The sequence below is a fragment of the Anarhichas minor genome, unplaced genomic scaffold, assembly GCF_050575085.1.
Source record: "Anarhichas minor isolate MPS153535 unplaced genomic scaffold, ASM5057508v1 ptg000014l, whole genome shotgun sequence".
NCBI lineage: Eukaryota > Metazoa > Chordata > Actinopteri > Perciformes > Anarhichadidae > Anarhichas > Anarhichas minor.
The window spans coordinates 4,017,319-4,030,000 of record NW_027466460.1 but is presented as its reverse complement, the minus strand read 5'-3'; the positions used below and the strand labels follow the sequence as shown (position 1 = coordinate 4,030,000).

Below are 12,682 nucleotides of genomic sequence, written 5' to 3'. Positions count from 1 at the left end.
GTTGACTTGGTGATGGTGGTTGGCTCCACAACCGCTGAGAGTTCTGGGAGAGGATGTGGACATGGTGGAGGAGTACAAATTCCTGGGTGTCTCCATCGAAAACAGACTGAACTGGAAGACCAACATCAACGCTGTGTACAAAAAGAGGATGAGTCGACTCTTTTTCTCAAGAAAACTTCGATCCTTCAATGTGTGCAGCAAGATGTTGGATATGTTCTACCAGTCTGTTGTGGCCAGTGCACTTTACTTCTCCGTAGTCTGCTAGGGGAGCAGCATTGGAGCCGGAGACACCAACAGACTTATCAAACTCGTTAAGAAGGCCGGCTCCATCATTGGTGCAAACTGGACATTCTGGAAAAGGTGGTGAGAGGAGGACACTGAAGAAACTATTCTTCAGTCGGGTTATCCATATTGGATAACCCGAACCACCCTCTCCACCACCTACTGCGGGGACAGCGGAGCACTTTCTCCAACAGACTCATCCAGCTCTGCTGTCACAAGGAGATCATTCCTGCCCACTGCAATAAGACTTTATAATAAATCACCTCTGGCCAGATCAATCACAAAACTATAACACCATTGTTTGGTGGAATCTTTGCACTACTGTTTAGTTAGTTAATTTAATATTATTCTATTTCATTGTATATATTGTGCATTTGATATTTGCATTGTTATTTTTACCTGTACCATAATTGCTTCTGTAACGAAACAATTTCACCTCCCGGGATTATAGTATAAGTAACTATCTATCTATCAATCAAAAGATGGAATTTAAGGTCCATAAACTCCCCTGATAAACTTGTTTGGAATTGTTATTTATACCAGGTTGTGTTGGCTGGATTCTCCTCTCGAGGTAGCTGAACTCCTCTCTTTGACACTCTGATGAAGGACTGTTGAAAACAGACAGATGGAGATACAGTTGTGAAGCTATATACCAGACATAAGCAGACATAAGCATCTGCCGGTGAATTTAAACATATGGTAGTATGAAGATAGATGTATATCTATTATCAGTGTTGGACATATTTCCACCCAGAAAAAAACCTCCAGGAGGTTGGCAGCAAAGGCAATGATACTTTATTTATCTCTATATCTGGTTCCATGAATCTCCTGAGTAACCCTCTATACCTCTTGGGGGAAAAAGATATATAGATATCTGATATTAGTCTGTCAAGAAGCTCTAGCTTCTCTAGCTTCATTAGTTTTAATAATGCTGCACAGCACTTTGAGCTCCTTCTTAGTGCACTTAACAAGAGGCTCGATACAGTGACTACGTTTACATGCATCAAATATTCACATATTCCACAAATATTCACATTTACATGCAGCCGTGCATATTCCGATCAACGTAAAACAATCCCTTGACGCATCCTCATCACTGGGGCCAGATAATCCCAAATCGAAACCATTCTCTACTGTGTTTGACGGGTCGATGCCCTAACATGTTGTTTATCACCTCAAAATATGGAAAAGTTGAACGGCAGGAGCAGTTTGTGCTATTTTGCTTCAAAATATATATTTTTTATGTTTTCCACCAGTGGTGGACTTGTTCGACCGTGCGAACACAGCCTCCCTCTTTCATTCCTTTAACCACCTTATTGAAAAGGTTGGTGTTGCAATATTTGCGCATGTCCAAAAACCTGTTGATGTCCGAGGCCTTCATAATGTTTAAAAGTAGGTCTGTTTCTCTTTCTGACCAGAAATATAGGCTTTTCTTTTGGGTGTGTATCTCTGCTTCAGCTTTCCACACTATCGGCTAGCTAGTTTGTGTACAAATCACAGAGCTGGTCGTAAACAGGAAAGAGGCAGTGTTTCACAAAGTATCGTAAAAATCCCTATTGAGGCGCATATTCTGAATGTGCTGTATACATATTGAAAAAATGCTTCTAAAACCTGAATAATATCACACGTCTTAAGGTGCGTTCACACCAAATCACGTCATTCCCTGTTACTCGTGGGGGACCATTTGTGGTCATTTGCGCAGTGGTGGGCCGTCAGGGCCAGCAAGGCCTTCTCTGCTGGCCTAGACAGAATCACAAAGTTATAGCCATTTTATAATTTAATCATTTTTCATAAATACACTACATGTCTTATTCCCCCCCCCCCATTAGCTTATTTTCACTTCCTCAGTTGCTCTGCTTCCAGTGCAGCTTGTTTTAAGTAGAGCTTTTATCCAATCAGATTTCACCTCTGTGTCTCCAGGTAAGAAGAGAGGCCTGCAGACTCACAAATGAATCCCTTTGCAGTTTAAGTAAATGGGACGATATTGTTGATTGTCATAGTCTTCAACCAATCAGATCTTTAGTTTGACATGTTGGGCGTATTCTTTGACATGTCGGAGCCTTCTAGCTGGCCTAGCCATACGTGATTGGTCAGTGGACTAGCATGACATGTTGGGCGGTGACAAACCCAATATCTGCTGCCTCTGCCGATCAGACATTTTCAGCCCTCAAACGCATTCAAATGTATTCAAGAAATACAACTGGGGAGGCTGACTGTCTTCACTGGCGTCCATGAATCGAGAAGGACTTCTTACTGGAACTAAAACGCACGGATGTACTGAACAACCGCGAGATTAAACTCTTAACAAAGAAAGGAGGATGGACTTTGTCTTTAAATAGTGAACAGCAGCTTTGGTAAGTGAACTGCTTTTGTTTTTACATCTGCAATAGCTTTAATATGCTTGTTTATACATTATTATTTGTACAACTTGTTTTTATGAAGATGGATTTTTGTTTGGTTTTATATGTAATAGGAACTATCGTTAGGTCCAATGTTGCGGTGGGGACACATTTAGTCGGTGCCAGTGTTGCCAACTTGGCGACTTTCTCGCTAAATCTGGCGACTTTCCGAACCCTCTTGGCGACTTTTTGTCAAAAGCTACTAGCGACAAATCTAGCGACTTTTTCTGGTGTTGTTGGAGACTTTTCTGGTGTTTTGACTCTGACGTGAAAGCACGTACCGTTCTGCAGTTACTGTCGTGAACGAGCAGCGGGGGTTGCCGTGAGCCGCCCCAAAGCACTCACAGGCGGTCACTCTCACAGTAGCCTCGCGCAGCAGTCCCAGCTGCAGTCAGAGGCGAGGCGACACACTCTCGGCGTATTCATGTATCTGCACTCTGCAGTTAGTGTATTTATAGGTGTTGAGCTTCATTTTTACACAAAACAAATAATAACCGTAGCTGTGGCGTCATGAGGTGTTTCAGCTGCAGGACAGCAGTGAAGGCCCAGGCTAAACCTTCTTGTCTGGGTTCCTAACATCATCTGGAGGAGCTCCGTGGATTTCATCAAGGTGTATTCACTCTGTCTAGCAAGTCGCACGTCGGCTGGTTTACTACAGCTGTATGAACACAAAATAAACAGATTTTGCTGTGATTTAAGTGCAATAAACGGACTGAATGGGATGCCAAAATAACTACATAATGATGCAGATTTGTAAAAAGTTTGAATTCATGTTTTGTTAGTTCTCTGAGCGAGTGAGAGAGATTTGACTGCAAAGTAGTAATGCGTGTTTGATACCTTAATTTTTTTGCATTAAATCATACTGGGTTGTTTGCTGAAATTGATTGGATGGCCCTACCTAGAAAAATTTCCACCAGCCGCCACTGAGCTGCTCCATCAACACTCAAAACAACGTCAACTAGGCATAAAGACGACAGCGTCTTTGTCATTGTTTGTACCATATGGTTTACACAGATACATTTATACATATAGTTTGGTCCGGTCTCTACTAATATGAGGTATCGTAGAGCTCTGGGTGAACACCTACGGCTGCAGTATTTGTTTCCTGATTCAACAATGGCAGGATGTCAGTGATGACAGGAGGAGCATCTCAACGCTGTTAGGCTATATTTACATCACGCAACAGAAAATGCTTCATTCGGATAAGGCCTTATTCAGAAATTGGAATATGATGTTTACATGAACCAAATCAATTGGTTCATTCGGATTGTCATATTCGGATTAATAGTGGAATATGATTAGGCATGTAAACGTAGTCAGCGTCTCCTCATCAGCAAGTCCTCAATACTTAAAAAGATGTTTATCTTCAGTCACCAGATCTGTCCGTCAGGCAGCAACATGACCATCTTAATCATTACTCATAAAACATCCGTCTCCCCAGTGGTGATATAGCTGCTCCACATGTATCTCAAGTGAGCCCCTCTATCCTGTGTTGCCTTGGGAACTGGGCTCATCATGGCCTTAGCTTTTAGCTCTACTGGGCAGCTGAGACTAGACATGACTAATAGTGAGTCGTGACAGGGTTCCCGTCTTTCCCATCGTCTCCTTTAAACCATATCACACATGGCCCAATTGGTGTTCATTTATATGTATTTTTTTATTGTACTTCATGGTGTTATTAATAACATTCAATTGAAATACCATTCTGTTTGTGTGTCTGTGTAACCTACTTGCTGTTACTTTGTGTGCAGGCCCGCCAGGTATCCAGCTCCATAGACAGCTGCTCAATCTTCAGAGGAACACACACTTCCCTCCGCTTCATCAGCTGACTGAGAAACAAAACCAAAAAAAAAAAAATGTTTGGACTGACTTACAAATTGTTCATCCAATTCAAACCTGATTATGGTAATTATCAAAGTAAAGAAATACTGAATACTACATCAGGTAAAAGTATCACTGTAAAACACAGCGCGCATTATTTCTGTATACCCCAGTACTTTTTTTAGTAAGAGTTCCTATGTTCCTAATCACTTCACTAAAATCTTACCATTTAAAACCCTTCCGCCCCCTTCGTCTCATGTTTGCCCAGGCGCACTGAGACTGTAGTAGTAGTAGTAGAAGTGTTTTAAAACAGTTTCAGCAAAAATGCAAGTGTTTTGGAAGAACTGTTCAACTTGTGCTAGTTTGTAAACTGATGTTTTGATATAGTTAGGCTTTTGAATTTACTCATGTTCATCAATACTTTAGCTTCTTCTTTCACTGTGGAGGCATGCAATAAAAATATAGTTTTCTTGAAGAATTCAAGGTAACAATGGGGTAGAATTATTGACAGGTGTGGGTACAATGATGTTTAAGTTGTCATGATGACTACTCGGCACATCTCAGATAAACAGTATAATTACAGTCATCTGATTAGTCCTCCACCCTTAGAATAGATTTTAAAAAACCTCTATAAATTACCACCAACAAACCAGACAGATAAAATGTATGTGAATGTTTCATTACACCACACCTTTTTGGGACATGCAAAACACCACAGAAACAGTATTTCGAAGGTTGAAGCCATATTAAACAAAGAATTCTTAACACATATGCACACACAAACATCGAACAAAAAGTTCGGAAATTAGTGTTTGGTAGATTATTTCTCTGTTGTAACAATGCTTCTTGGCAATGGATTTTATACCGTTGGAAAGCCTGTTTAGTTACCTTTCAAACGGTGCCCCATTTGTAAGGAACATGCATTTCTGGTATGAACAGCACAGCCGAGTATGTGGGTTGCGCCCATGAACAATTTGCCAAATATTCTCTGCCAATGCCAAACAGCTTATTCTGCTGTTGCTATTGACCGTCAGGCCCATTTGCACTGGTGTCAGCAACACCTGCACTGGAACCTGAACATGTGGAGGAACGTTATGTTCAGCGATGAGTCCAGATTCTGTCTAAGGAAGTTGGATCGTAGGGTCAAAGTGTGGAGAAGATGGGGAGAACGCTATGCTGATTGCTGCACCGATAGAGTAACACCTTTTGGTGGAGGCAGTGTGATGGTGTGGGGTGGCATCTCCATCACTGGAAAAACGAGGCTTGTCTTCATTGGAGGCAATCTCAATGCAGAGAGATATCGAGATGAGATTCTGCAACCAGTGGCAATCCCATTTCTCCACAGTCTGGGACCGAACTCCATGCTCTAAGATGAAGACGCTACTGAGACTCCTGTTTGTTAAATGAATAAATTGTAAAATTGCCAATATGTCTTGTTTCCTCCTTGTAACTGATAGACTTCAATCATCCAATCCACCAAACACCAAACGAGTCAATAGCAACAGCAGAATACGCTGTTTGGCATTGGCAGAGAAGATTTGGCAAATTTTTCATGGGTGCAACCCACATACTCAGCTGTGCTGCTCATCCTACAAATGCATGTTCCTTACAAATGGGGCACCGTTTGAAAGGCAAATAAACAGGCTTTCCAACGGTATAACATTTATTGCCAAGAAGCATTGTTACAACAGAGAAATAATCTACCAAACACTAATTTCCAAACTTTTTGTTCGATGTTTAGTTGTGTGTCTACCTGGTGTATTCGTAGAGTGCAGGCACGATGCTCAAGTACTGTCTTCTGATGGCCAGCAGACCGCCAATGTAACCACACAGGATCAACAGCTCACTGCGGGCTCTGCGCACACGCACACACACGCACGATGATCAGGTCTAACAATGTATAGGAAGTAACAGCATTGGTGAAAGTAATTTAAATAATTATTAATACTAAGTAATAGATGCTCTTACCCAGTCAACTTGGCCTTGATGAGGCAGTCAGTTCTGATGTAACTCATCAGGTCCAGGATTGGCTGAACAATATCCACTGTCCAATCAGGTCGAGTCAGTTGTTCTGGTGAGGAGGAAATGCATAGACAGTTTCTAATTGATCTGCGCTTTATTAAGACAGAAATTTAGATTACTTTCTTCAGCTTGACACTGTCTGCAAAGCACAATTACGTATTAATTAGTTATTGTTGTGAATTGTTATGTTACTTAATTGGATTTGTAGGGTCTTCATAGAGATTGGTTTGGGAACTGGTCATTCATAGATTACACTTGTTACTGCACAAGCATGTGGGACAACCATGGAATGGCTTAATTTATCTATATATATATATTCAGTGTAATATTGATTGCTAACATTATTGGCAGAAAAATGTCAATCACACCCACTATAGCATGTCAGAATCTAACTTTTACAACAAACATGTAAATATTGTCAACTGTTTCATATTAAAAGATAATTTGTGCCATCATATTTAAAATGTGTAGATGTTATGATAGGTGGGTAACAAACAAACAGACACACACTGAAACTCAGTAGCCAATACCTTTAACGTGATCCAGCCCTATCCGAAGGGCGTTCTCGGGTTCAGAGCTCAGCAGGTGGAATTTTACTGCTGAGAACAAATCTCCTTCACACATGGCTGCTTCTGCCAGGGCCTTACATTCCTCTAATGAAGGGAGACCGCACTTGAATGACAAACACCACATGTTTGTCATTTGTAGTCGCTATAACCATCACAATGTTAATATCATCAACATCAGACAGAAAGCATCCATTCCATCCAAAACTAGTGCTGGGCAAGTTAACGCGTTAATTAACGCGCGATAATATAATTGTCGGCGTTAACAGTTAAGCAGTTTTTTTTTTATTATTAAGTGGACATTTTTAACACAAGAACCGGGCAGCGAGCGGTGAACAGTTGTGTTTGTGTGGCGTCACTTCCTTCTGCTGCCAAGGAACGAACTGGAAGGCTTCTTCGTGCAGGTTAAAACCCGAGGCTCGACACTGGACGGCAGGTAAGTTGAACACAAAAAACGGATTGTTAGTAGAGGAATCTCACAGAGTGAAAAAACGGACAACTCACGGGTCGGAAAACCAGGTTGGTAAACGGACGGACTGACAACTGGGATGAGAGTGACAGGAGTATTTATGTCAGCTGGAGCTGATCACAGGAGATGAGGCACAGCTGTGCCTACGGAGAGAGGCACGGCAGTGAGCGGGACTCGTAGGAGGACACTACTGAGGGAAATACAGCAGAGTTAGAAAAAAATCCTCACACTATTATTATAACTGTATTTAACTGCTACTGTGTAAAGGGAATACTGCTGTTAAAAAGAACCTTATTTGTTTAAAGTGTTTGCAAACCAAATGTTATTGCACTTTTGTTCATAGCAGTACTTTTAAAATAAAAGTGCGCAATACATTACTTTTGAATTCATTATTGAAGTTTGCGCATAACAATGCGATTAATCGCGATTAAAAATTGTAATCGTTGCCCAGCACTATCCAAAACATGTCTTAGATTTAACTCAATGATTGCCTACTCACACTTTCATGAAAGTGGTTGATTTCAGCGACACTTCCTGGGTAAAATGCACACAGCTTGGCCAATAGAATGTGGTTGTCAGGAATCATTCGCAGTAGGTCAGCTGAGAGCTCCCTAAATTTAAAAACGGTAGAGATAAAAGTTCTGCTTTGCATAGACTACAACTTAGAAGCAGTCATTGTAGGTATGTTGTTGGGCACTGCAGTACTATCAGCACAAGTGGAGCTCTCAAACTCTAGATCCCTGCTCATCTACAGTCACTGATAAATGTGAAGATGTAAGTTTGCCATCACTGGGCTCCACCTGTGCTCAAAGAACTAGGGTTTCAATGCCTTTAAGACCAGGGACATGTGTCATGTCAGAAGTCTAACATATCCTGTAAATTGATCTTTTCAGTTGGCTTAACACCAAACCAAATATGGTGAAATCAGCTAACTGGTTATGAGCAACATGGGGTTTGCAACATGAAAAGATCAAGATCAAATCTACTTAAAATTCGAAAAAAGCTAATAAATACAACATTTAGCATTAACACAATTAGCATTAAGTAGCTAAACCTGGACCGGTGTTAATTTGGATTACTTTCAAAGTATACAGAAAAATAATATAGGTTACACTAACTGGACATGCATAGATTGAGACGTACCATGTAGTAGTTGTCATGTATTTCCTGGCCAAGAGTTCAAGACAGTATGCAGTGCTCTGATTAGCTGCCTCTCCTAGGACAATACCCACACATGCTGCCAACTCCAGCTCATTACCTCGGATAAGACTTGACATGGCTAACTAAAAGCATAGAACAAACACATACAGTACATCCACATTTCAGCCACATTTTTCAAATCAGATTTTTCATCATCATTAATGATCAGTAAATATAAAGGTGAGACATATGAAACTGCACGATATTCTTGCACAATTGGTATACAAACTAATGCAAATACACTGTATGTAATTAATTGGGATATGCACTGGTGTATACCTTGATATTGTCCACAGCTAGGTGGCAGCATGCTGCCAGGACAGAGCATCCGTCCTGAAAGTACCACTCAGCTAGTTCCTTACATACCTTATAGAGGAGACTGGACAGAAAAAGAGCAAATCTAGCCAGGGATTGTGATCAAAACACCTCATCTCAGAAATATACTAGGATTAATTTCAGGGAGCAATTCAATCAACCTACAATTTACAAGCAAGGATGCTACAGTTATTTTGTATTCTACAAGAGTCTGAGTGAAGAAGTAGTTTCTTGATATGATGCTCTTTTTAGATACTATAAATCGGTAGATCCGTTTCTCCACATGACTTTTTATTCAGATTGCCTGGGGAGCAATAAGGGGTTCCGTGTTTCGCTCAAGGACACTTTGACAGGTGGATCTTTGTGGTTAAACATTTGGAGCCAGTCACCAAACCTATTCTCAAGCTTCAGATAGCTTATTGAGATGACCGATTTAACATATATCCATTATGTCTTATGATTGTACTTGTATATTAAGTGTTTGTGAATAAACTGAGCTGAATTTTGATAATTTTTCCACTCTGAAACCTGATCACAATTGGAATCCATTGGAAGTGACATGAATCCAAGCTGATTACTGGTTGGATAATATTGAATTGATAGAACTGCTCAACAGAATTTTAGTTTGTCCTTCTTAAAAGGGAAACTTTGCCCCTTATATCTTGCAATCGAAGTTAGGGATATAGTGTGCGAAACACCTGCAGTTCTTGCCAATGTTCTCTATCTCTCTGGGGCGCAGCTGCAAAATCTGTTGTTCCTCCGGCATCCAGCGCCATCATTTGACTTGACAGTGACGTCGTTGGTGGTAGGAAGGACTTGTATTGTTAAAGGTAAAAGCGTAAGGAGCAAAGCAGTAAAGCGCAAACAATATGGAAAATAATAAAGAGTTGTTGCCATCTTAGTTCACGTTGGTTCGGACTATGAAATCTCTGTGGTTTTATGTAATTATCTGCATATGATAGGCGCAACTCGACTAGACTATGAACCGAGGAGAACTCAGCTTTCTTTTTCAATATAGCACACACTAAGAGATTTATTGTTTCAATGGACTACATTTACCATCAACCATGATTAGACATCCATATAAAAGGTGGTTAATGCTGCAATGTTTTTCCATGCTTGTCAAAACAAACCCCTAATGATGTTGTTTATTAAAAGGGTCATATTTAAAGACTATCGCTATACCAGTTCCAGTGTGTCTTCAGACCTTGTTGGATGCTAAACTACTCAGACGTCTGCCTGATGTAAACTGTAGTGAACTGTTCTCACACTGACGTTAGCCAATAGTGCCAAGTGTCATTAATTTGACAAAGACACTGAATATCAACACAGTATGTAAGCTAATATCAGCCTTAGTCCAAACGTATTTGTGCTGCCCACTTACGGTAAATGTTAGTTTCAAGTTAAATGAAAATGACGCACCAAAAAATGTTATCATTGTGTGCGTGTGTGTGTTTGCTTTACCTCTGGTATTGTAGTCTGTTATCCACATCATTAGTCGTGTGGTTAACTGGGGAGCTTTGAGGTGCACGAATGTTCCCTTCACATGCTCCCTAAAAATAAAGAACATTTTTAATCATTATCTTTTATCAGTTCTTGTCAATATTTTCACAGGCATCAAAATGACTGTTCAAGTATTTCCTCACCTCTCTGTCTTTGTCTCCCGTTACTTATTTATCCGCCCCAACTGTAACCATTTACTCAAGATCTACCATTCATCATCCAGCCCTAAAGAAAACTACTGTTTCCTGTCATCCCCTCCCTTTGAGTACCTGTGCTATTATTAAGGCCTCTAGCAGTTGTCCACGGCCGGTGAAGAAAGTTACAAGTTTTTTTATGTCTCCTGTGGCGATGCAGTATGGGATAGCATCATCATTATCCTCAGCCATCAGCTGGTCAGCTCTCCTGTGACATGAGCATATTAAAATTACATATATAAATAACATACATATATCAATAACATAAGCAAAGTTTTATAATTTTGTTTGTATTTATATTAAAATTGGTCAAATGAAGATGACAAAATGAATAATCTCAGTTAAAATCAAGCTGTAAGAATGTAATAACGTGACAAAATCAACGTCAACTTGTTTGCTGAAAGAAAAAGTTCTGGTGTTTTGAAGTAGGGTTGTATGAGGTACTTATCCTGTCACAGCTCTGCCACTTCTATCCTGTCACTCTATATAGCTGTGTCTCAATTCAGGGGCTGCATCCTTCGGAGGCTGCATTCGTAGACCGGTTGCGTCACAGCGCGGCGACTAGGCTGTCCCAATTCGCATGTTTGCTGAAGACTCCTTCAAATGCAGCCGACGAATGCGGCCTTCAGACCCCAGATTTGGAGGACACATCTGATGTATCCTTCGCGGCCCAGCACATCCCGAGATGCATTGCGTGCCGGTGAAGAGCGAGTGAATCGACATCGTTCACTTTTAAATGTAAGTATTGGGTTTCAACTCACTCGAATGTCACCGATACTAATGTTAAAACAAAATAAGAGATCTTATAACATCACGTGTGTTAAAATGATCCGTTAAATTACGTGACGTTCGTAACTGACAAGCTAACTAGCCGCGGCGGTAATAGCAGGTGGATAACCCGTCTACCTGAGCTCCTGTTATCCACCTGAGGTGGATAAGTCCAATAACGTTAATACGGTTAAGATTAATTACACAGATAAACTGAATTTGAGTATTTTGCTGATTCTGTTCTTGTTTTGTTACAGAGAGCCAGGTGCTGAGGAGAGAACGATGGACAAACATTCAGCAACCATGGCTTGAATTAAGACATTAGTCCATTTGTAATATCTCCATTTGACCATCCTGTATTTAAGGTTACAGTTACATTAGCTCTCATCCTGTACAAAGCCTTCACTAATAAGACAACCAGTAGATCCTTCTCGTGTTCATGTTGCTGTCACAGAGATGACAGTTGTGATGTCACCTTTTTCTTTTATTTATTTAAATTGAAATAAGACATCCATGTAAATGATTTCTATGTTAAAAATATATAAAGTATATGCACATGTGTTACTGCAAGTTAATAAACACGTTTGCTGAAATTTGTTTTGCTGCTGTTAATATTAACTGTCTTGATTGATTTCCTCTGCCTTAGGATTGCTATATATATATATATATATATATATATATATATGTACATGTAAATATATATGTATGTGTGAATAAAATAAAGTTATTGATAAATACATTGTTTTAATTGCAAGAACTATAACTGAAAATGTGTTATTTAACATAGTAACTGATTTAATTAACTGATTATTAATTTAGAAAAACAATATTATGAAAATAAACTATGAATGAATTTTTGAATATATGATTAAAAACACTAAACTTAAAACTTCAAAGTATATATACTGAAAATATTTTAGTTTAATGTATTTATGTGTATATATTTATAATCCTTCTGAGCAGGGATTATATATATATATATATATACACACACTATATATATATATATAAATACACTATAAATATATATACCGGTATATACACTATAAATATATATATATATATATACACATATATATATATAATCCTGCTGAGCAGGGATTCTAGGTGATGGGAGCAGCAAGAGGGGGGCGGGGCGGGAAA

The 12,682-nt window shown here is 39.7% G+C and overlaps 1 protein-coding gene across 1 annotated transcript in view; it reads right to left on the bottom strand.

Annotated features, from left to right (window-relative positions):
* The window catches only part of wdr17 (WD repeat domain 17), a 45,084-nt gene that overhangs the window by 2,451 nt on the left and 29,951 nt on the right, over positions 1-12,682 (bottom strand). The window contains exons 20-29 of the mRNA XM_076091111.1: positions 10,847-10,979; positions 10,539-10,627; positions 9,039-9,138; positions 8,703-8,842; positions 8,059-8,170; positions 7,055-7,196; positions 6,471-6,573; positions 6,256-6,357; positions 4,412-4,510; positions 823-890 (exon numbers count right to left, since the gene is read on the bottom strand). Coding sequence (XP_075947226.1) covers positions 823-890; positions 4,412-4,510; positions 6,256-6,357; positions 6,471-6,573; positions 7,055-7,196; positions 8,059-8,170; positions 8,703-8,842; positions 9,039-9,138; positions 10,539-10,627; positions 10,847-10,979 — 1,088 coding nt within the window. The remainder of the gene's footprint in view (positions 1-822; positions 891-4,411; positions 4,511-6,255; positions 6,358-6,470; positions 6,574-7,054; positions 7,197-8,058; positions 8,171-8,702; positions 8,843-9,038; positions 9,139-10,538; positions 10,628-10,846; positions 10,980-12,682) is intronic.